Below are 24,882 nucleotides of genomic sequence, written 5' to 3'. Positions count from 1 at the left end.
TTCAACTGCAGAGCTTCGACATGGCAAGGACATAGATAGAAAGATAAATAGAAAGCCCACAGACTGGGAGAAGATCTTCACTAGCCATACAACAGACAAGGGCCTCATATCTAAAATATCCTTAGACCTCCAAAAATTAATCCCCCAAAAACAAATCACCAAAGAAACAACTACCCCGTTAACAAGTGGGCTAAAGGCTTAAATAGAGACTAATCTGAGGAGGAAATAAGAACGGCCAATAGATAAATGAAGAAGGTTCAACATCTCAGGTCCATAAAAGAAATGCAAACCAAAGCATTTAGATTCCACCTCACCCCAGTTAGAATGGCCATTATCAAGAAATCTAATAACAGATGTTGGCAAGGATGTGTCCAGAATGGAATGCTACTACACTGCTGGTGGGAGTGCAAACATGTTCATCTACTCTGGAAAATAAATATTGGCGGGTCATCAAAAGACTAAACATAGAGCTTCCTATGGCCTAGCAGTCCCATTCCTGAGCCTATAACCAAATGACCACCAACATGGCCATACTAAAACCATAAGCACAACCATGTTCATTGCAACATTATCTACCATAGTTAAGTTATAGAACCATACCAGATGCCCCTCAGTAGAGGAATGGATCAAGAAAATGTGATACATAAATACACAGTGGAATTCTGTGCTTCCATCAGAAAAAAAAATGACATGGCCTCATTTGTAAGGAAATGGAAAGACTTCAACTCCATGATTACCCTCATTTGTCATATAGCTCATACCTTACAATGAAAATGCTCCTACTCAAGTGCATTTCTTAAGTGCATATGCACTGTGTGTCATATAAAATTATACATCAACTGCAATGATAGGATGCAGTTTAGATTAAAGGAAAGCAAAAGCATAGAGGTGTGATTCAAATTGCATATCAAGCCCTTAGTATGATCTAATCCCAATACTGCTAAGAAATGGTATTAAAAGTAGAGGCCTTCTGTAGTTTGTTTATTACTAATAAAGCCAGAAATATTACTTTCATTCATCAGAGTCATTCTAGAATGCCACAGGGTGCATTTAGCCTGGGCTAGCCTGGGTTTAGGTCATTTCACTGGAGAAATATACCATACAGAGTAGATTTTCATTTCCAATAGAAATAGTTTTGTCACACAGTGCCTCATAGAAATCTGTCCCTTAGGTGTGTGAGAGTTAAAACCTGGGTCTCTTTCTAATGTGTATGATTTGGGTCTCCAAAACAATTGAGCACTTTCTCAAAAGCCATGACTCCCTTTAGCTTCTGGTAGCTAGGCAGCAAGAAATGACTGGAAATGCCATTAAGTTACCAGCACTATGCAGTTGGGTCATAAAAGTATGACCTTCAGGAATTAAACCAAAGATGAGATTGTTTTTGTTTAAATTTTTCATTTTTTCAATGCTATGACTTCAGATTCTTATAATATTAGCTAAAAGGTTAAAGTATTTTAGAACCTCAGCATTCCTACACATTTGAAACACAAAGAACGTTGTAACAGAAAACACAAACAAAAACAAAAACAAAAAACCTTTCCTGGTCTGAGAGAAATGTTTGTTGAATACTCCCAGTATTTGACATGCCTGTTTCATTGACTTCATTAAAAGAAAACCAAAGATTTAGATTTAAGAGAGCTGTTTCTATTTCTACCCAAATTAGTGTTTCTCTGCTGTTCCTGTGGTAGCTTCCAAAAGCTAAGAAGTAGCCTTGGAAAACAGAAGGCAATTCATTAAGCATTCCTCAGCTGGAGCCATGGAAATGCTTGGAAATCTTGCATTTTCATTTCTCTGATGAATGCAATATTTTTTCATTTTAACCTGTCATATATTTATTTCAATATCTTCTAATGCAAGTGCCAGCTGAGTGGCTTTAGTTTTATTTCTCACAAATCTCTGAGAAAGCTGACAATTCAGGAAGGTATGTCCTGAAGTTCTCAAAAATCACTTCTCCCTCTCCCCCTCCTCTCTCTCTCTGTCTCTCTCCCTCCCTCTCTTTCTCTCTCCCTTCCTCCTATTCTCTCTCTCTCTCTCTCTCTCTCTCTCTCTCTCTCTCTCTCTCTCTGTCTCTGTCTCTCTGTCTCTCTGTCTCTCTCTCTGTCTCTCTCTGTCTCTCTCTGTCTCTCTCTCTCTGTCTCTCTCTCTCTCTCTGTCTCTCTCTCTCTCTCTGTCTCTGTCTCTCTGTCTCTCTCTGTCTGTCTCTCTGTCTCTCTCTCTCTCTCTCTCTCTCTCTCTCTCTCTCTCTTAAACACATAGAACACTTTTCATATTGGTTATTTCCTCCATCTCAGTTTCAGATCTGGATCTCTATAAAACAGGCTGGAATGCATGTATATGAATCCTGGTGATCTGAATAACATTTGAAGCTCTACTTTTTAAATACTTGTTGTCATAGATACCACAAGAATGGCAAATGACCTGATTGTTTCCATGTTCAAATCAAAGGGCTCAAAAAAAATCATTTCTGAGTGCTTAAGCACTCACTAGTAAATATTAGCTAAGAGCCAAAAATGTTTCATTATTTAAAATGTGGAAGCAACCTAGCTGTTTGGCAATGAGGCCCTCCTTAGGACTTGCTGGCAATATCTTGGTTGCAATCTATTGGCTGGTCAAAGAAATGGGTCTAAAATGAGAAGACTCAAGCTTTGCCTGTTATTTGCTGTATGACTTTAAGCAAATCATGCTGTAGCTTTTAGTTTTAATTCTTTTATTCATATTCACCTCAAAATATGTTACAATGCATATTTATAATATTTATACTATTTTCCAAGTCTAAAATACACGTGTTGAAGTAACATATTATTTGTTTGTATATGAAAGTATGAATCAACATATTACTGGCTACACAATAAGAGTTACTTCTACCACTGACTCCTCTGGAAGAATGAGACTATCAGTAAACAAGAGAAATGTTCTTAATTCCATTAGGTTTCAGTTCCTGATATGTAAATGCAACTATTAACAAACACTTGAACATCGGCATTCTATTAAAGTAATGTTCCCATTGTTTTAGCAAATGGTCACTGCTGACATTGAAAGGAATTATTAAAAATAAAAGAGAAGAACATTTCTCTTGCCAGTGTCAGTTGAGTAATAACTCAACTTCATAAAGGCCACAAAATGCTTCTTGCTTAATCCCACAAGCCTGAAGGTCCCAAAAGGGAACAGGTGAATGTGTTGCATAAGGTAAAGAAACAATGTTCAGAATAGGATAATGGCTTCTTAGAATTGTACATTTCTGGTGCAGATCTCATAGAAGGGGCTCTTTTCAAAAGCAAATGGTAAGTGAAACAAAGATGAACAAAGTTCAAGGAAATGAAGAGGGCCTTGACTCTATAAAATGTTTATATAGTTTACTTATTTGTAGAAAATACAGCCCTATAAAGGCTCAGAACATGAGATCTTTTATCAGTTCTCCCTCTCTTTGCTACTGGAAAGGTTCCACACACTATATAATTAAACAAACCTCCCATATACTAAAACATTTGAATGTTTGCTATCTAATCACTTAAAGATTTCTGCTAGTATCTTTAGGATTCTAGTTCCTTGCTAAATTTTGGTGGAATATTAAGATTTGTTGATTCTACAATTTGTGAGAGGGAATATGATAAATGACACTCCCCTTCTAACCCCCGAAAGACTTTCTTCTTGCCCCAGAATTGCTGTAACTTTTCATTATTCTCCCCTGAACCTGATGCTTCTTCACCTTTCTTCACTATGTTGTCACTACCTCCATTAGAAGGAAAGGAGCTGAGAAGACTAAAGTACCTTTGCTGGGAAATGATCTCCCTCCTTGGAGCTGAGAACAATTTAAACATTATATTATTAGCGATGTTCTGAGGAAAAGTGAATTGAATTTGTCTGTTAATCAGCACTGTAAATGTCTAATATTGATTGGTTTAAAATGTAACATTGCCCTTTGTTGGAAATGAACTATATAATTTGGGAGGAAAGGGAGCTGGGAGGGGGAAAATTGAGAGAGAAAGTGGGAGGGGTGACAGTGTTCAAAAGGAAATGAGTTATGTGACTATAAAATCTCTGTACATCACCTGTACAATAATTTTTAAAAAGGTAACACTGTTTTATACTGGGTGGAATATTTTATACTGTATGCATTATTTTATATTGCATCTAACATGTTTTGTACTGTATGTAATACTTACACCGCATCTATACTGACATAGAGAAAATCACGTCACCTTGCCATGAAGGATCCTAAACTAAAACTATTCTTTTTGTGTGTGCTTGCTCAGTCTTTGTATCTCGCCACCAGAAACGTCTCTCGTCAATTCAAGCTAGTCTCACACCACAAAATTCATAAAGCCAAATCCTTGGCCTATTAACCCACTGTCAAGGCTTATTAACTTTTACAGGAAGTCTTTGTAATAACTGAAGGGTAGAAACTTGTTTTTTTCCCTCCATTTTATTGTTTAATGTTCCCAAAGATAAATTCCAACACCGGGTGCTGTTACTGCAAATGTATAATGTAATGAAGTATACAGCTTCAGTATCATATTGATGTTTTTCATTGGCGATCTATTATATTTCTTTCCTCACATTGATGGGGCATCTGAAATTACCTCTTCCTCTAAGAAAGTTAAAATTTTATTTATTTATTTTGTGAGGCCTGGGCACTCTTCTTGAGCTTTTGTGCTCATATTTAGTTCTCGACCATTTGAATCACAGCTCTATTTCTGGCTTTTAGTGATTAATGTGGTTAATTGAAGATAAGACTCTCCTAGACTTTCCTGATGGAGGTGGCTTCGAACCACAATCATCAGATCTCTGATTCTTGAGTAGCTAAGACTTTGTATGAGCTACCTAAGCAAGGCTGAAAGTATAATCTTGGCATGGTAATATTTTTGTTTAGTCTAAAAGTAAAATGCTTGAGAAAAGGCAATGCTAACTTCAACTCCTGGCATTTGAGTTTCTTGGGAGCATTTTCTTATAATCTTGCTTATGTAGCTTACTGGGAGAGATCTGCTATCTGCTTTGTTCAATAAATTTACTTATTTTCCTTCCCTCCCTCCCTCCCCCCCACCCGTCCTGGTGATTGAACTCAGAACTTGGGCACTGTCCTTGAACTTCTTCAAGGCTAGGGCTCTACCACTTGAGCCACAGCACCACTTCAGGCGTTTGCTGTGTGTGTGGTATTGAAGACTCCAGCCCAGGGCTTCATACACGCTAGGTAAGCTCTCTACCACTAGGCCATACTCCTGGCCCCTTGTTTTTCTTGTAGTGGACTTGTAGTAGTTACTCTGTTTATCTGAAGATATATCACTTACTTTAGGCATTTATTAATCAGCCTATTTCCTCTTGTTTATTTCCACTTCTTGACAAATATTGGTTAATGTTCCCTTATAACCACCCCTTCCTGTGCCTTGCTTTAAGCCATGTTTTCTGCCTCTACATGTAACTTTTCTCTACACATTTTAGCGTGCTGCATGTTAAAAAGCCATGTGTAATTCCCACCCCTTGTCCATTTCTATTACTCCTATTTCCAACAAAAGCTATCAGCTGTTTCACAGAAATGCTCTTTCAAAACAAGACAAAAGAAAGCAAATGTTGCTAGCACTGTCAAATGGACACCGGGAAGCAGGAGGCGCTGATTTTATCAAGTGCATTAGTGATAGACCTTGGGAATTTGTCTACCGAGAAGGCAGGTGTGTTTCCAGGCTCATACTTGGATCCATTAAGAGTGTAAGTACTAAAAACCTCTGTGAACAGAGATTAATAAGTAACCCTCTAACATTAGGTAGAATGAACAAGCTTACAGTTCTGTTCAACAACAATCTATTGAAAAGTAAGCTATCTCTCTCCTTTATAACCCAACCAGATCAGCCATTTTCTTCCTTATCAGTCTGAATTCATAATTGATAGATGTAGATCCACTTGGATAGTATCCACAAATTAATATTTGCAATACATATACTTGATTTTGCAGTAATGTGGATGTTGAATGTCTTTGAGTATCTGTGTTTAAAGGAGTGGTCTGGAGTGGAGTACTTCTGGGAGATATTGGACAGGCCACCTGGGAAAAGTTTAGGTACTTGGTCCTGTACCCTAAGGGAACCCCTGATATTTTCCTAACTTTCTCTCTTTTGCTTTCTAAAAGCAAAGTAGCAGACAAAATATTTAGAAAGCACATGAGGCTGGATGGAAGGGTGTTACTTCATGCCTTCCTCTCAGGACTGCTGATATTTGCCCCATCATGTACTTTCTATGTCTGCCTTCTGTCCTGTTTATTACTTGTGATTTCTCTTTTCATAATCTCTTCTTCTATTCATCCTATTTCTCCTGGTACACTATCTTTTTTTTTGCTAGCTTTTACACTACAACACACACATACACACACACACACACACACACAATTTTCATCTGAAATACTTATTTACTTATTTATTTAGTTAGTTAGTGATGGTCCTGGGGCTTAAACTCAGGGCCTAGTCACTGACCTTCAATTGTTTTTGAGTCACAGTTTCATTGTTAAATTTTAGTAGTTAATTGGAGATATGAATCTCATCGGCTTTTCTGCCTGTGTTGGCTTCAAATTGTGATCTTCAGATCTCAGCTTCCTGAGTAGCTAGGATTGTTGGTATGAGCTACCTGTGCCTGGCTTCGTTTTTTTCCTTTAATTTAGTGAAAATAATTTCACTTAAGATAACAAGTTAAATAGGTTCTATTTCTTCAGTCTAACGCTCTCCCAGCTGAGCTATTCGGCTACCTCTTAGGTTCTATTTCTTTAAGGAAATAGTTTAATTAGATGGCTTTACAAATGAACTGAGGCTGAAATCTGAGTAAAATAAAATTTAAAAATGACTGAGGGCTTTGGAGAAAGAAAGCACTAGGTTGATGTTTTATCTTTACTATGTACATTGTTTTTATGATTTAACTCCACTGTATATTCTGCTCTTAACCCCTGTGAGCTTTAGAGAGTAGTGTATAGATAACAGTGGTATAGATAACAATATCTGTCAGTCCTTGAAATGTGTCACAAGAATTATCCCTGGAATCCTTGTTATTCACTTGGCATATGGTAGGTACCGTTCCTCATGAGTACTACAGTTGAGCGATCCCGCATCCCAACACTATAATGATTCCTCTATTCCTCAAACACTTGGCTCCTCAGCCCCATTATTGATTTGATTCAGTGACAAAGGAAAGACCATGTCACCTCCTTTTTCATTGTATACCACGTAGCCCAGTAATGATTACAATAGACCAAGTGCTGCTTAAGGAAGTACCCTGGAAGTTACGAATATACTCAAATCTTTCAGTAGGTGGCAGCCTTTTCTCTACAGTTAGTGTTGAGTTCTCTAGCCACATTATTGGATACAAATACAAAGGAGATATAGGTCCAGATATTTGTTCAGTCATGTGCATCAATAACACTCCTGTGTGGGTAAACACTTTAAGAAGGCTGCTAGCATATCTGGTATTTTAGTGAGCATATAGCCCCCAAATTCAAATATATCAAACTTGGGTTTTAGAAATAATGTAAGCCTTCATTATTTCCCTTTGCTGTGAAGAAAGGCAGGAATGCATATATCGCCTGCAGCCTACTTCACTGTAGTGTACTCTGCTAATCTCTTTGTTCATGTTGTCATTTTGACAATCACTGAATGATGAGCAAGAAATAAATCAGTTTTGTGATAACAATTCTTTTTGGAATATACAGATTCTACGTCCATATGTTATCTAGAACAAAAATGAGCATATTCTACAATCCTATTGTGGAATAAGACAAGAGATTTACTTATTTCCAATAGACTTCACATTTCAATGTGAATTTTGAAATATTTCAATATTTGTACATTGATGACAATGATTAAAATGCTTTTTAAAATTCTTTTCAAGATTGAGTACTTTGTTTCTTCAACTGATGAGAAATTCCACCAGCAGGCTTCATATATTTTTAATGAATGATTAGCTGAATTGCTAGTAGTGATGATTTAATTTAAGACCTTTCATGTGCTAAGCAAGCTCTCTTCCACTTAGAGTAAGCCCCAAGTCATTTTGCCTGTATTTTTTTTGTCAGATAAGGTCTTATACTTCTTGGGCCTAGAGCTGTTCTATGATTGACTCCTTGATCTTCCTACCTCTGCCACTCACATAGCTGGGAGTATAAATATAAGACATTGTGGTCATTCTTTACTGGACTAATGTCTTCCCAAACATTTTGTGCACTTGTAACAAGTGTAACTTATACTTACAATATAATATAGAGTGTAAAAACACTTATTACCAATAGAGAGAGAGCTAGGCACACAGGCAGATTTATTACTAAGTAGTCTATGGACTTAGCTTAGGGGAAAGGCCATGTAGAATAGTTCTATTATAAATATTTGAAATGATAATTTAGGAACATCACTGTTCTGTATTTTATTACTTCTTCAACATATGCCTATATTTTCTGTTCAAGACTGGAGAGATTCAGCAACTTGAATCATTTTGGAATATATCTCTGTGTGGCAGAGAAATCCATTGACACTGAACTTTTCTACCCAGTATATCATCAGCTGCTAGCCTGACCAATATGTGATTTTTGTTTCCTAAGTACCAGTAGAACCAGGGAAACAAGAGAAAGTATGCAATGCATTGGCACAGGTAAATATGGATTTTTATCTCCCTAACTATGTTTTCAAAACAGAATTTGTGTTAGGGGAAATTCCAGTTTTACTAAGTCTATTTCCTTGTTCTTGGGGTTGTTGATGAGTGGAACAGCAGAGAAAAGCTACATGTTCATCATCATCCCTCCATATGGCAAAAAATAGTACACTTTCACACTGTCTTCCATGTGAGAACTTTACCAATACTTGCCGGTCTCCTTTTCTCAATTTTCACTGTACTTCAAAAATTGTTTGAGTAGTTGATATATAATTGATGACTTAAAAAAAACTCCTTTGGAAAATAGATGCACATTTTCTGTGGAATATTTTTCAACAGGTTCTCAGTGGTTTATGCGTAAGTAGATTTCAGGTATGTTACTTAAAGGAAAGTTCTAGAAATATGTATTAACTACATCTCTTTCACTATGTGCAACATGCAGAAATGAATTGCCATAGTTTGGGATGACCAGGACAATTCTTCCAAAGCACAATATCAGCCATCACAAATGTTTATTTACCCAGTTCTTTTGTCCGTGAAGATCTGAATCTTTCCCAAGGCCATTAGTTCTTATCGAAAACATTCCGAGGAAGCATGAAACACGTTCTGCTTTCCTGGTATTGGTGTGGAAGCTGCACCTGTGCCTGGGTGAAGTTCAATAGCCAGTCAGGTAAGGAGCTTTCTTGATGGAATGTTTACTGAGAGGTCTCTGGGACTTGACTCATGGGAGGAAACTAACCAACCTTGACTCAAATGTTTCTCAACATCTGTTCTGTTCAGTAACTCCACTGTTAGCAGTGCTAAAAACAGGAAGGTTTTGTCTAAAGAATGCAGGGAATCATCGAGTGATCCTGCAGTTGTACTCCAACAGGGAGCTAGGTAGATTGGGAAAGGAAAAGTCATCATTGTTATCTCTGCGCTGGTCTGTGCCAACAGCTACCTGTGTGTAGGACACCGTGTGATTTTGGAATGAATGCAGAGAGTTTGCTATAAAGCAGGAATGATGCCCCCAGCCAGCATTCTGCCGGACTTAGCCCGGCGCACCCGGAGAGAGGCACTGTGTCTTCCGCATGAGTTCTTCTTCAGTGCTTTGCCAGCAGTGCCTGTCCTGGGGTCATTGAGCAATCCACTTTTGATGAGTTAATAAAAGGACAAACAGAAAGGCTCCAGTGGCCCATCACTGTCATTGTAACTACTCAGGAGGTTGAGAGCTGAGGATTGCAGTTTGAAGTCAGCTCCGGGCAGGGAAGTCGGTGAGACTCCAATATATTACTTAGAAAAAGCTGGAAGTGGTGCTGTGGCTCAAGTGGTAGAGTGCTAGCCTCAAACACAGAGGCTCAGGGACAGTGCCCAGGCACTGAGGTTCGGGGAGAGGGGAAAGGGGATAATGACAACTAACTAACATGTTTGATTCAAGTTGTTAATTACTATGACCATTTACAAGAACAACTTCTCTCTACATACAAGAAGAGATTGAAAAGTTTCCTCAAATTGAACTGAAGGATTGAGGACAAGTGTCTGTTTCCATGGGCTTGTTATAACTGAGTTGTCAAATCTAGTGTCGGTTGATCATACAGGACTATAGACATTCACACAGTGGTAAGCAAAGAAGGATATTCTTAGGAGAAGTTAACAAGGGTGCAATGGCTATATGCATATGATCATATAAAATGAACTTACTGACATGCACTCCATGAAATGGTAACAAGAGGATTTTGAGGGTTTTTTATTTGTTTCTTGTTTTTTTACTCCTTTGTCACTATTTTTTATTTTTGCCCCTCTTGTCTTGTATATAAATGTATCTGTTTGAGGGAGGATAATGGAAAGCATAGAAAACGTGCCCTAAAAGGTGAACAAATGCAGTAGCAATACTCATTAGACACTATGTTGAAAATGAACTATGCAGCTTGTGAAGTTAGGGGACAGGAGTGAAAAACCGAGAGAAAACAAGGGAAGAGGTGACACTGTGAACAAAGAAATGTACTCATCACCTGACTTATGTAACTTTAACCCCGCTATTCATTACTCTTACATTAACCAAGAAAATCTAGAGTCAAAAATGTTAAAAAGGGCTATTAGGTTTTGTGGCTCAAGCCTATAATCCTAGATACTTGAAGGGTCAAGATCAAGAGATTATACTTACCAGTTTTCCTTGGTGTGGTGGTGTTGTCCTATCATCCCCAGAGGAATGAGAAGAACAAGCGAGAGGATCACATCCCACACTAGCACACACATAAAAGCAAGACTCTATCATGAAAGTTACCAACACACAAAGTAAGATGGAGCATGGGTAAAGGGATAAAGCAACTGCCAGCAATTGTATAATCCTGAGTTCAATGACCAGTACCACCACTGCCACAATAAACAATAAAACAATAATAAAATAATAATAAAAATAATTAATAATAAGTAGCATTAACATGTGACTGTCGGACAATGCAGGTACAGAAATGAATGAAGAATAGTTAGGTCTAAAAGCAAACACAAGGGGCATCTGTTTCAAAATATTGCGCTGTCTGTACATAAAATGTTTTCTGCCAGGTGTTGGTGGCTCACACCTGTAATCCTAGCTACTCAGGAGGCTGAGATCTGAGGATCACAGTTCAAAGCTAGCCCGGGTACTTAAGTCCATGAGACTCTTATCTCCAATTAACCACTTGAAAAACCAGAAGTGGCACTGTGGCTCAAGGGATAGGGTAGTAGCCTTGAGCTGAAGAGCTGAGGGACAGTGCCCAGGTCCAGAGTTCAAGCCCCACAACTGACAAAAATAAGTACATAAATAAGTAAATAAATAAAATGTTTTCTTTGAGTGTCCCTTCTTGTAACTTTAGAGTCAGCTATAATTTCAGTGTGAGGAGAATGCCTTTTCCTTGATGAACTTCACACCAGGGACTTTTTCTTTTTGGATGGCAGAATCACAGCTAAAGAAAATTTATCCATCTCCATATTGCAGAATAGCCCAATTCAATTACAGTAGTAAATGAAATGTTTCTGGCATGTGAGATGAGATCAGTAAATGAAATTTAAATGGAATCTTCATCTCATGTGAACAGTAACTGTGTTCGAATTTAGGTAGATGTTATATGCAAAATTGGACTGTATTTTGCTTATATTGGTATATTATCTTGTGTGGGATTCATCTAACATCTAACACAGAGGTAGATAAAACTAAATCTGAAATTCATTTATTTTTGACACCATACTCTATTGGCATCTTTCCATTTACACACTTGCACTTCCATTACCATCCCAGTGACAGTATTTGTCAAAAATTTAATAAAAATATATTAAATAAGCTTTTTCTGCTTTGTCAATTCTAAAAATGTTTATTCAAGACAGCATAAAATTTAAAACAAGGCTTGATTGAAATGTAAGAGATGCTTGGGGAGTAAGCGGTTAAATCAGGCAAATTTCTAATTACTTTAAAATAAAATAAGATTCCTACTTTACCCATAAGTTAACTTACTTAACGAAAGTAAAATAAAATAGCTGGCTGATGTATGTTGTCTTTTACTCACTGCAGTGGAATTGTTTTGGGTTTTCTTTTTTTGGCCATTTTGTTCTGCATACAAAGCAAATCTATAAATGTATAAAATCTATAAATGTACTGTTATTTCTCATCTCTTTTGTTGTACCTTGGTTATTCTCATATTGTTACAGTATTCTATCTTGTTATCTGGCATATTGTATATATGTTTATTTGAAATAGGATAGGGTAGGGGGGAAAACAAGATGAGGGGAGAGGTGGGGGAGAGAAATGGGGACAAAAACATGAGAAGGGGCATCAATGTTTATGAAATAATGAACTTTCTATCTGGTGAATCTAATGTAACCCTTCTATTAATTACAATAAAAATAAATTAAAAAATGAGTAGCTTAGCCAGGCATGGTGGCTCCTAGCTACCACAGGAGGCTAAGATCTGAGGATCAAGGTTCAAAGCCAGCCTGGGCACTTATGTTTGTGAGACTCTTAACTCCAATTAATCACCAGAAAACCAGTAGTTGTGCTGTGGCTCAAGGAGTAGAATAGGAGCCTTGAGCTGAAGAGCTCAGTGACAATGCCCTGGGCACAGAGTTCAAATCTCACAACTGACAAAAAAAATTGAGTAGCTTACCACTAGCTCACCTATATTTAACATGGCAGTTGGGGGTGAATTATTATAGTGATGTTATTCTGAACATCAGAAAAATGGAAGTTTTTACAAGAAGGAATAGAAGATACATTAGGTCTCCTTGACACAGGTTGAAACTTTCTTAAGGACTCAGAAACACAACAAACCAGAGAAAGTCTGGATAAGTGGAACTGAATTAAACTGCAGAGCGTCTGTATGGCAAAGGACATAGCTAGCAAGTTAACTAGAAAGTCGACAAAGTGGGAGAGGATCTTCACTAATTATACAACAGACAAAGGCCTCATCTCTAAAATATATCAACAGCTAAAAAATTGAATCACTCCAAAACTAATCTCCAAAGAAACAACCATCCCAGTAAAAGATGGGCCAAAGACTTAAAGAGAGTCTTCTCTGAAGAAGAAATAAGAATGGCCTATAGACACATGAAGGAATGCTCAACATCTCTGGCCATAAAAGAAATGTAAATCAAAACAACTCTAAGATTCCACCTCACTCCAGTTAAAATGGCCATGATCAAGAAATTTAATATCAACAGATGTTGGAGGGGATGTGACCAGGAGGGATCACTACTACACTCCCGGTGGGAGTGCAAACTGGTTCAACCACTATGGAAAGCAGTATGGCAGTGCCTCAAAAAGCTAAAAAGAGCTCCCCTATGACCCAGCAATTCCACTACTTGGCATTTACCCAATTGTTCAAAAAGAAGGACATACTAAATCCGCTAGCACAATGATGTTCATTGCAGCACTATTTACCATAGCAAAGATGTGGAAGTAACCCAGATGCTGCTCAGTTGATGAGTGGATCAACAAGATGTGGTATTTTTACACAATGAAATTCTATGCTGCTGTCAGAAAGAATGACATCACCTCATTTGTAAGGAAATGGAAATACTTAGAAAAAAAATCATATTAAGTGAAGTAATCCAGACTCAAAGGAATGTAAACTCAGTGGTTTCCCTCATTTGTCATAATCAGTAGAAACCTTGGGCTCTCCTAGCAGAGATTTACAATAGAACAAAACCTAGATACATAAAGCCATATATGATGACGCTAAATGAAAGGACCTCCAGGATATAGAAACAAAAGCCATATAATGAGTGGCTGTTGTCCTTAATGTACTATTTTATCTCTCATCTCTTTTGCTGTGCCATGGTTATCTCATATTGTTACAATATATCACCTTGTTATCTGATATATTGTATATATATGTATTTGGTTGTTTGAATTCGGATAAGGAAGGGAGGAAAACAAGAAGAGGGGCAGGGGTGGGGGGAGTGAAATGGGGACCAAGACATGAGAAGGGGTATCAATGTTTGTGAAGTAATGCACCCTCTATCTGGTGAATATAATGTAACCCTTCTATTAATTACAATAAAAATATATGAAAAAAGAATGAGGGTTGGAAAAACTTGATATCTGCTTATAGAAAATAAAACCTTATCACAGTATCTATAAACACCCAGTCAAGGTGAATTAACGACTAACACTGCAAATCTAGAAAAATAAAACAGTCATAGGGAAAATACCATGACCATTTTAGCAATGATCTTTTTTGTACATAACCCCCAAAACACAGGCATTTAAATTAAAATTAAAATTAAAGTTGGTAAATGGGATTCTCTCAGTGTCCTGGCATTCTGGACTTTCCTGCATTAGACCTCTTAAGTTTTCATATTTTCTTATATTTGGAATTATTTTCCTCAATTTTCACATGATCTGCTGCCTCACCTTTGTTGGTGTTGTTGCTGCTGCTGCTTTGTTTTGCTTCATTTTATAAATCTTTTGTGGGGGAAGTGGTGAGGGGAAGGACATGGGGATAAAACCATGAGAAGGGGTATCAATATGTGAGAAGTAATGCCCCGTCTCTCTGGCAAATGTAACTGTAACTCCTCTATACATTATCCTGACAATAAAAAAATTTAAAAAAATGGAAATTTAAATCCTGAGAGATGAAATAAATGAGAAAATATATTTTTATTTGCAAGGTATGTCTAGGAAATTCAAATAGTGCTAAAGCAAAATTTATGGGACATTGAGACTTTATTTTTACTTCTTAAGAGGATGCAGCTAAGCAGAGCGCCAGTGGCTCTTGCCTGTAATCATAGCTACTCAAGAGGCTGAGATCTGAGGATTACTGTTCTAAGTGAGCCCAGGCTTGAAGGTCCATGAGACTCTTATGTCCAATTAGCCATGAGAAGACTGGAAGTGGCACTGTGGCTCAAAATGATAGAACATTAGCCTTGGTCTGAAAGTGTCCAGGCCCAGGGTTCAAGTCCTACAACTGACCAAAGGGAGGAAAGATGGCATAGGACCACTAGAACAAAGATCAGTGTCCTTGTGTCATTATAAGTTTTTCTCTGCTTATATATTAGGCTGGAAAAGACTGAAAGGAGGTAGTTCATTTCTGTATAAAGTAGATTTTGTAATTCATGTGCACTAAAACTACTTTTCTTAAATCATATAGCTTACCCATTAAATTATTTTCAAATATTTACTTCATTTTTGCAATGACCAGGCAGCATTTTTTTTTCTTGCAGTTGGAAAGTAGTAAAAAAGACAAAGTCAATTTCCCATAGCATTGGCAATCTATTGGGCAAAAACAAATAATAATAAATAGCAGCCAAAAATAACGATAATTGAAGGCAATATAAAAATAAACAACAGGCCCTTTCTTTTGCTATGGAATCATAGTGAAGGAATATCAAGGATGTTCAGATGTAGCAATTTCAGCACTGTCTTGTAATGCTAGAGAAATATTGAAGCTTTCTACATTCTGGGCTCTTGCAAGTACCTGATGCAATGCCAAATGGAGCCAAGACGGCATTTACACCCCGCTGGAGCTTTGGGTCCCTTATCTATAGATCATTTGGACCCATTTTGGTTCTAATAGCCACTCTTGACCCTACGTGAAAAAATCAATGCATGCACCTTTCTTTCCCTATTCAAAATTCTTGACCTGGAAAGAGGCAGAACAAGGCAGGACCAACCAGTTTGTTAACACAAGAATGACATAGAATGTTGCGGGTCAGTACAGGAGAGCAGAAGTCTAATTGAACTATAAAGTTCCAGTCGTCAGTCATCCTGTCACTTACGGGTTCCCCTAACAAGAATCTTGAAGACGATGGGGATAGGAAGAAGATAGGAAGATAGGAAGAAACCATAGTTTTAAATGAATCAGGGACCATAGACTCGTTGATCTTTGCTGAATATGACTCCATTCGGGGAGTTATTTGATGAGTTGTTTGATTGCATTTAACAAACCTTCCCACTGGATATGCTTTTTGGTGGGATTAAGACAGCCTAGTATGTCTATGCAGTTAATGCTGTTCTTTTTCAAGGTGTAAGGGATGCCTTGCTGCATTGATCCAGTGTTTTACCATGAATAGTTCAAGATTTACTGGCCAGATTAGCATCAGATCTATGACCCTAACATTTTTGGCACACAATGAACTCCAGCATTCTGTGGATACTGATGGACACAGTGAAGGGAAAGGCAGAAAGAACAAGGCTGCTGCTCAGGGTAGGAAGGACTGGAGTCTGCAAAGTTGCACTCATGGAAGATAGGAAAACACACAACTGCTATCAGATCCTCAGCAAGGTTCTTAGAACTTATTCCAGTAAATATGTTTATAAGGACCACTGGATCAACTATTGGTTTTCCGTGACGGACTAGGTCGATCTATTAGCTTCAGCGCTGTGAAATCTTGGACAATTATTTTATTGGTATTATTACTATTGTCATTGCTTTTAGTGACATGGTTTAGAAGGAAAGAGTTACTTGACCCAGATCAGTTTTTCCACTGCAGTCACCTCAGTGTTCACATATATAAAATCACAAACAACAGGATCTATATCTTGTTCCCCAGAGTCTATCACAAGCCCTAGCATATATTGTACTCATTGAATGATCGGAAGTGTTCACAAAATATAGGACATTTCCTTGAAGAATGTTTAAGGGCATAATCTATATAAATATTTGAGATGAGAATTTCGATAACTTCTCACTTTCCTCATATTCACATGGAAAAAGTACTCATCAGTTCAATAATATATTGTAATATTTTCTCTAAGTTTTGATAACTAAAACCCAAGAAGGCCATGCACCATTTGCTCCTATAATGGTTTTCCTCAGTGTGGCCTGAAGTTGGTTTTAAGTAAGACACTTAATGGCTAACCCTATTAAAATTGGCAAACACTGATAGCCTAAGGCAGACAGAATCTTAATTTGAATTTTAAGTGGAAAGTTAATTGTTTTGTAAATTAATCAGTAACACGGCTTAGGTCTATTTGCCTGCTTAATTACTTTTCCCTGTCCTGTTAACTCTGACTTGACAAGGTAAAGTCATCTCTTATGTTCCCATATTCATTGTTTGCTCATAAGAATTTGTATATGTGTATGTCTGTGGAAGCACATCCTTCACTTTCATTAATATCTGTCCTGTGACTCTCTTTGAGTGATGGTTTCTTACTACCAGCAATGGAGACTCTCTACATGTTACTTAAACTACTACTAAGAACTCACAGAGCACTAGTTTACATAGTTGGACACTATGGAAGTTACATGCTACAGTATCTTACCTTATTATCTGATATATTGTATATATGTTTATTTGTTTATTTGAAATAGAATAGGGAACGGGGGAAAGCAAGATGAGGGGAGGGAGTGGGGGGAGGGAAATGGGGACAAAAACATGAAAAGGGGTAGCAATAAATGTTAACTAATGCATCTGCTATCTGGTGAATATAATGTAACCCTTCTATTAATTGCAATAAAATAGATAAATAGATAGATAGATAGATAGATAGATAGATAGATAGATAGACAGATAGATCTGTCCTCAGGTCTGCTACACTTGTTCCATTCACAATTTTCCCTTCTTTCTGGTAGTTGTGAGGTTATGGGCCAGCTATCAAACTTCATACAATTTTTCAGTAAATCTGGCATAATATTACTGTCTGAATAAAAAGCGGTTATGAATCTTTTTTTTAACCAGTGCTGGGGCTTTGACTCAGGGCTGAGCACTGTCCTTGGGCTTTCTCAAGGCTAGCAATCTACCACTTGTGCCACAGCACCACTTCCGGCTTTTTCTGTAGATGTGGTACCAAGGAATCGAACCCAAGGTTCGATCTTAAAACATGAATAATTAAGCTAACATTTCTTAATCACAACTGGAAAGATAATTAAATAATAATCAAGATATTCTTGGAATTAGCATAACATTAAGTAATGTTTGTTAAGATACATTATTTTAAGTTCAGATAATCATAATGAAGATACTATCTTCCATATTTTCTAATTAACATGATTTAAACTTTCTGTGAATTAATATGAACTCAAAATATAAGAATGGAAGGACTCTGTCTGGATATGTTCATATCTAATCATTTCTAGTCCTATGTATTTCATGGCCTGGCCAGGAATTCCCACCGCAGACACTTGGTCCACAGTGAAACTGTAGATATTGTTTTTATTTGGTTTTTGGTCAAAGGTAGAAAGCAATAATTGAGAGTCACTGAAAAGAATAATTGTACTGGACTAATAAAGGCAAGTTTGGTGTTATAACATTTTTAGTGCATTAAAAACATCACTGACCTCACTTAATTTGATTTAATGTGTATTTTAGCCAAACACATATTTGTTAGTGGTCAGTTAGATATCATGACCTAGAGTATAATTAAGGAATTATCAAGAGAGAAGAAGAGAAACAGACACATGACTCATACCTATCATCCCAGTTTACTCAGGATAAGGAAAGTAGGAGAAGTAAAGTGCTCTAATTCAACTCGGGCAAGAAGTTAGCAAGACTCAACTCAACACACAGTATATCATTGTGTGTATAAGTGCAGCTATGCAATCGGCATCGATGGAATTCAGGACATGTCCTAGGCAAAACAGGAGAACGTATCTGAAATATAAAGTTAAAGATGGTGTGATACAGGCCCTGAGTTAAGATCCCCAGGAAGGAAATAAAATAAATAAACAAAAAAGTAAATAGAAATAAAAACAGAGCAGGACAAAAGAATGGGAGATATAAGAAAAGATGCTACAGAAACTGAGTAAGGAATAATTCCAGTATAGATTACAAGGTTTGCTAAGCTTAAACTGTTCTGCAGAAAACATCTAAAAATATCTATTTCAGACTTCAGTGCATTAAACAAAGCCAAACTAAAAATTATAATCTTGTGAAATTTTAAAACAAATATAGTTGGCATAGAATAAAATGACCATAACGTGTTTGTTCACTTTGATGGTATGTATCAAACTTTAAAGTTCCCTGCTTCTGAGTATTGGAAAGAAGATAGTAAACAGTATAGAAGAGAACATAGATTTTTGTGTTTAATTTCGGCAGCTCCAGTAAGCAAAAGCTGAGTGCTTAATAGAAAGTATATGTATATTTTTTTGAGTTTTAATATGTTAAATAGGGAATTTTCACCTGGCTTCTAGGATGTTTTAAACGTAAGGTAAAATGCTATATGAAATGTATATAATAGAGAATATTTAATATCATGTAAATACTTTTATGAACAACAAATAGCAGTTCATTTGAAAATTTTCCTCAAATCATTATGATTAATTCAGTCCCTATACATTACTCATTAATTCAGTATGAACAGAGCACAAATTGCATATATCCTTGCTTTATTCCCCTAGGTTTATTAGAGATACCAAACCAGTCTCCTAGAATATATCATGATTTACTACCTACTTAGTTTGGAGAACAGAAATTTGAACCATAGCAACATTATTTATATTCAGCCCTGTTTTTTTTTTATCTTGGACCAAAGAGATATCTTTACTAAAGTTGGTGAACTATTGAAGCAAAAAGATTATATGTAATTCGATGGTGTGATAGACTTTGTGTTTGTGGGGCTCCAAATTCCTACACTGAAACCCGAATTTTCTGTTGTGACAGTATTTAGTGGTTGAACTTTTGTGAGATGATGGTGTAGATGAAATCAGATGATTAGAGCTCTCACGTTGGTATTGCATTATTACAAGAGAAAAAGAATAGAGCTGCCACATAAAGACACAGCCTGAAACTTAATGTAAACTAGAAAGAGTCCCTACACCAAACTTCACTCATGCTGGCACCCTAAACCTGTTTCCCAATCACCAGAAATGGAGCAATCATTTTTCTACTGCTTTCCTTCAGCCAGATTATAGACAAAGCTTTTGTCAAAGAAAACAGAACTGGCTAAGATACTAGATACTTTTATAAAAGAAATGGTTTTTTTTTAAAGAAAAATTGTATACAGATCATAGGGGAGAGGTAAAAATGGAAGACTGCTACTGGATAGAGCACTTTGAGTGTCAAAACCATAAGAACAGCTGCTCACCAACAACAAAGCAGGGTGGTGGTTCCAGAAAACTATGAAGCAATGAACAATATTATCTTAGGAAATAAAAACAAAGAACTCTATTGACTTGCTCACATGCTAACTCAGGTCAGACAAGGACAGTTCACGAACAGTGAGTGACATAAAAACAAGCAGCATTTGAAAACTGCCAACACAACAAAGAAATAGATAGATGATAGATAGATAGATAGATAGATAGATAGATAGATAGATAGAGATAGATAGATAGATAGATAGATAGATAGATAGATAATTAGCTTTGGCAGCCACTCTTCAGCCAAATACTGAAGAGTTGGAGTAAGTTGAAAGTTCCTATCATAAAAATTAGTCTCAATCTCACAAAAACAAGGACAGTCTGAGAGTGACATTGTGTGTTATCAGTTATGAAGGGAAACATTTGCATGTGTTATGTAGTTATCAGGGCTGAATTTAATTTAGTAAATGTAATTACTAAATTTAAGTGGAGCTTCTGGCTTTGTAGACCAAAGGCAGGTCCTGAAGGAGAGAAGAGGAAAGCAATATGAACCCTAATTTGTACCTTGTATTCTTGATAGCATTTTGGTCCTTTAGGGTAATAGCATGTGCAGCTCTGTAGTACTAAATAAAAGAATTGGAAAAAAATCCTCAAAAATAAAAGAAATAAAAGAAAGGTGTGGGGGTGGCATCCCGTAAACGTCTGCTTCCTATCCCTAAGGCATTTAAAGATTAGAAGAGGAAATAGAAATCCATTGTTTTTTGTTTTGTTTTGTTTTTTTACTCAGGCTCAAGGATCATACTCAAAATGTTTCCAAAAACTGAACAGTGAACTCAAATTCTTTGACACTTCTCACATGGACAAGTAACATCTTTGTCTTTTCCTCGTGAAGCTGAGTGTCTTATGGAACCCTCAGTCGTCAGGATATACTTTGTTCATGGATGTTCCCAAGATGTTTGAATATCTTATAACACATGATGTAACAATTATTTACAACCTACGTATATATATATATATATATATTTTCCTGTATATCTCTACATTCCTTATAACATCTAATGCAATGGAAATATTCTGTCAATAGCTGATTTGTTATATTGTTTAGGAATAATGACAAGGAAGAAAGTTTGTAGAGGTTTAGTATGGCTACAACCAAACTGTTGGAGTCTACAAGGCTGGTTCACAGTGTAATTATTCTAATGTAAACAAGAGGTTAAATTTTTTTATACTGATCCTATGTTTTTTCACTAGGAAGATCTCAATAGCAAATACTTTATATTTTTACAATGAGAAAATATTTACCTGAATTAAATTCCCAGTAAATCCCAGTGTCTAAGCAGGGAGAGGTAAAGTCCATGCACTTCCAACAGAGCACACACCATTCAGGTACATGGATTTCTGCTTCCATTCTGTATTTCCCTATTTTAATGTGAATGTGTAACCGGATTCTGTCAGAACTCCTAGGAAATATGAGAATTTAGAAAAATAGGCTAATATATTCTTAGAATGTATGCACTTATTTGTCATTATGTCAACCAAAGATACAATTCCATTTTCATTTTTCACTTAATGTCAGTCATTTTTCCCAGATGGGCAATTAGAGATGAAAACACTCTTCTTTTTCAAATTCGACATTTCTTTCCTGAATTGCCAAGGACTTTGCCATGATGAAATATTTGTTTTCCTTCTTTGCCACAAATCTGTGACAGATGCAACTCTGATACAGAAAATACTTTCTACTTTAGGATAAGGAGTAGCCAGATACTTAGAAGTAAGGAACAAAGGACAAAATTGTAGAAAATATGAGATTTATTTATTATTTTTAAAACAATAATATACTAACAACTTGTGTTCCTACATATCCCACTTTTTAATTTTTAAGATGATTTAATTTTGCACCCCCACACCATATTCAATGATATGTTTTTTTATTCTTTTTTCTCCAATCATCTCCATAAACCATCCAGCCTTTTTGACCATTGAACTTTGAAAGGATAATAAAGGAGAATATACTTTCAAATTTGGACTCTAAGCAGAAGTACAAGAAATAAGAGAGGCAGTACATTTTTATACCCCATTTTCATATAGAAAAGTTAAAAGAAAATTGAAGTCTGGATTGAAGTTTAGGAAGACAGGAAAGCTCAAGATGATGTCCATAAGAAATTGCATTTGGGACAGACATTCATTGTAATATGACTGGTGTTATCATTCTTATTGGAGAATATGTATTAAATTGCTTTGTGTTTAGAAAGTTGTTTTTTTTTTTTCTGAAGACATGGCATTACAGGTAAGGAAGCCAAATTTGGTTAACAGGTCTGAATTTATTACAATGAATAGAGTTGTACTGTATAACTTTTCTGTAGAGATCCAAGAATTTGCTAAGACTTTCAACTCTTTCACCATCTGCAGAAGGTGAGGTCTTTCAGCTTACTGCAGATAAAGCAGTAAGAAAGAAAACCTTCCCCTTTCAAAAAAATGACATGACAAAATTATAAGTCATTAAATGAAGTGCTGTAGTGCTTGCCACATCTGAAAATTAAGAGGTTTTCTTTTGTTAGCATTTGTTTTCTTCCTAATCAGTCAACATTTTCAGTAAAATACGAACAAGTTGCTTTTTTTTCTATCTTACAAGAAAAGGGTGTGTATTTGGTGCCAAGGAGGAAAACAACCTCATGTATTTAATTTCGTTAGCCTGCTTTTTGCCCCTTTTGGCACAATCTGTGCGCTGATCTCACTCCAGTGCTTTGAAGTGGGAGACAAATTAAATCAACCCTGTGTGTCACATGTATTCCAAGGAATGTGGTTTCCCAACTCTGAGCAATCCATCAATCCCTTTCTCTCCTTTCACTCTGGCATTTTAATAGACTTTGAGGATTTTACCTAGGGTGATACTTTATTTTATCCCCCAGACACCCACAGCTCTTATCTGGAGCATCAGAACTCACTGGACAAGTTGCCCTTTTCCATGAGGCGGGCTCATTTCTCCACGATTGTGTAAACATTCGTAATTACACCGAGAGGTAAACACACGGCTGTCTCTTGGAAAAATGAGAAGTACAAAGAATGTTTCTATGCACATCCAGCCGTTCCAAGTATCTCTCTTTGGTTTAGACACACCTGAGTTACCCCAACCCCCCTCTCATTGGCCAAGAAAGTGGTTAGACTTGATTTGCAAGTTAGAGTCCATGAGGTGTGTGCGTGTGTGTGTGTGTGTGAGTGTGTCAGGGGCGGGGGGGGGGGAAGGGGGAGCAGCTCACTAGCCAATGCAGTGTCTCAAAGCAGTTCTTGCTAGGAAAAAAACAAAACAAAACCCACAACTCTCTGTGTTCTTGTTCTCAGTTCATTCTTGCAGGAAATCCTCTCTTTCCCGAGGCACAGAGAATCTTGCTGGGCGCAGGCCTGATACCTGGCAGGCTGGGGATTCTGGTCTGCTTGGAGACAATAAAGAATTCCGAAGACGACAATGGCCTCCTATGCTCTGCAGATCGCTGGCCTGGTGCTCGGTGGCGTTGGCATGGTGGGCACGGTGGCTGTCACCATCATGCCTCAGTGGAGAGTATCTGCCTTCATCGGAAGCAACATCGTGGTCTTTGAAACGCTGTGGGAAGGGCTGTGGATGAACTGCATGCGCCACGCCAACATCCGCATGCAGTGCAAAGTCTACGACTCGCTGCTGGCTCTCACGCCGGACCTCCAGGCTTCCCGAGGCTTGATGTGCGCCGCCTCCGTGCTGTCCTTCTTGGCTTTCATGACAGCCATCCTGGGCATGAAGTGTACCCGGTGCACGGGGGACGAGGAGGGGGTGAAGCGTCGCATCCTGCTCACCGCTGGCCTCATGTTTCTCATCACGGGCGTGGTGGTGCTCATCCCTGTCAGCTGGGTGGCCAACTCCATCATCCGAGACTTCTACAACCCCATCGTGGACGCCGCTCGGAAGAGGGAGCTGGGAGAAGCCCTGTACATCGGCTGGACCACGGCGCTGCTGCTGCTGGCCGGCGGGGGTCTCTTCTGCTGCGCCTTCTGCTGCACCCACAAGACCAGCAGCAGCTACCGCTACTCGGTGCCATCGCATCGCGCGACGCCCAAGAGCTTGCGCGCGGAGAAGAAGTCACCCAGCATCTATTCCAAAAGTCAGTACGTGTAGCTGGGTGGCGGGTATGTCTTTCAGCCTTACCTAGATAACCAGGCCTTCTTGCAGGCCTAAAAAAAATACAAAAAAATGGAGCCCGAGAACATTCATGTGCCATTCTGCAGCGCCTAGCACGGATGACAGGATGGCGCCCCACCTAGTTGTGATTCCACAGACCCATGGCAGTGGAATGCGATGGGCCTGCGCACTGCTTGGGTTGTTCCAGGGAAAAGGCTCCTGGCTTTCCCCAAGTTGTTCTCCTTTTATCAGCTACTTTGAAAGGGCATTGGTAAAGATTGTGCTATTCTGCAGCCACGATTTCTCTGTGCCGTGGTATTGTGTCAGTAGATGAGTATAATGTTTGTGTCTCAGGCAAACAGAGACAGGCGTATATAGTTCTGTGTAAAGTAAAATGCCCATCCATGACACTGGATAAATAGAAATCAGTGGTTGCTTTACAGGGGCCTCGGGGTTAAGATGGAAAGAGGTTAATATTAATTCTTTAAAGTTAGCTTGCAGATTTATATGCTTTTATTTTAAATAATGAAGGTTTAAATGAAGGCTTTAATCATCCGTGTAAAAGAATCGAAGTGACTTTCTGAAATCCCATTGTTTTCAGCCTAGGAGTGAGAAATCCTGAATAGCCATTTTCTCAAGGGACCCTCCTTTTTCTGTATA

The 24,882-nt window shown here is 37.7% G+C and overlaps 1 protein-coding gene across 1 annotated transcript; it reads left to right on the top strand.

The window, feature by feature from the left end:
• The first annotated feature begins 23,337 nt into the window (after positions 1 to 23,337).
• On the top strand, positions 23,338 to 24,268 carry Cldn8 (claudin 8). The gene has a single exon (XM_090333446.1). The coding sequence runs from the start codon at positions 23,539 to 23,541 to the stop codon at positions 24,217 to 24,219; it is 681 nt and encodes a 226-aa protein (XP_090189572.1). The 5' UTR covers positions 23,338 to 23,538; the 3' UTR covers positions 24,220 to 24,268.
• The last annotated feature ends 614 nt before the right edge of the window (positions 24,269 to 24,882 follow it).

The sequence above is a fragment of the Megascapheus bottae genome, chromosome 1 (genome assembly GCF_031878675.1).
Source record: "Megascapheus bottae isolate mThoBot1 chromosome 1, mThoBot2.hap1, whole genome shotgun sequence".
NCBI classification, from domain to species: domain Eukaryota; kingdom Metazoa; phylum Chordata; class Mammalia; order Rodentia; family Geomyidae; genus Megascapheus; species Megascapheus bottae.
This window is presented reverse-complemented; position numbering and strand designations above follow the sequence as displayed.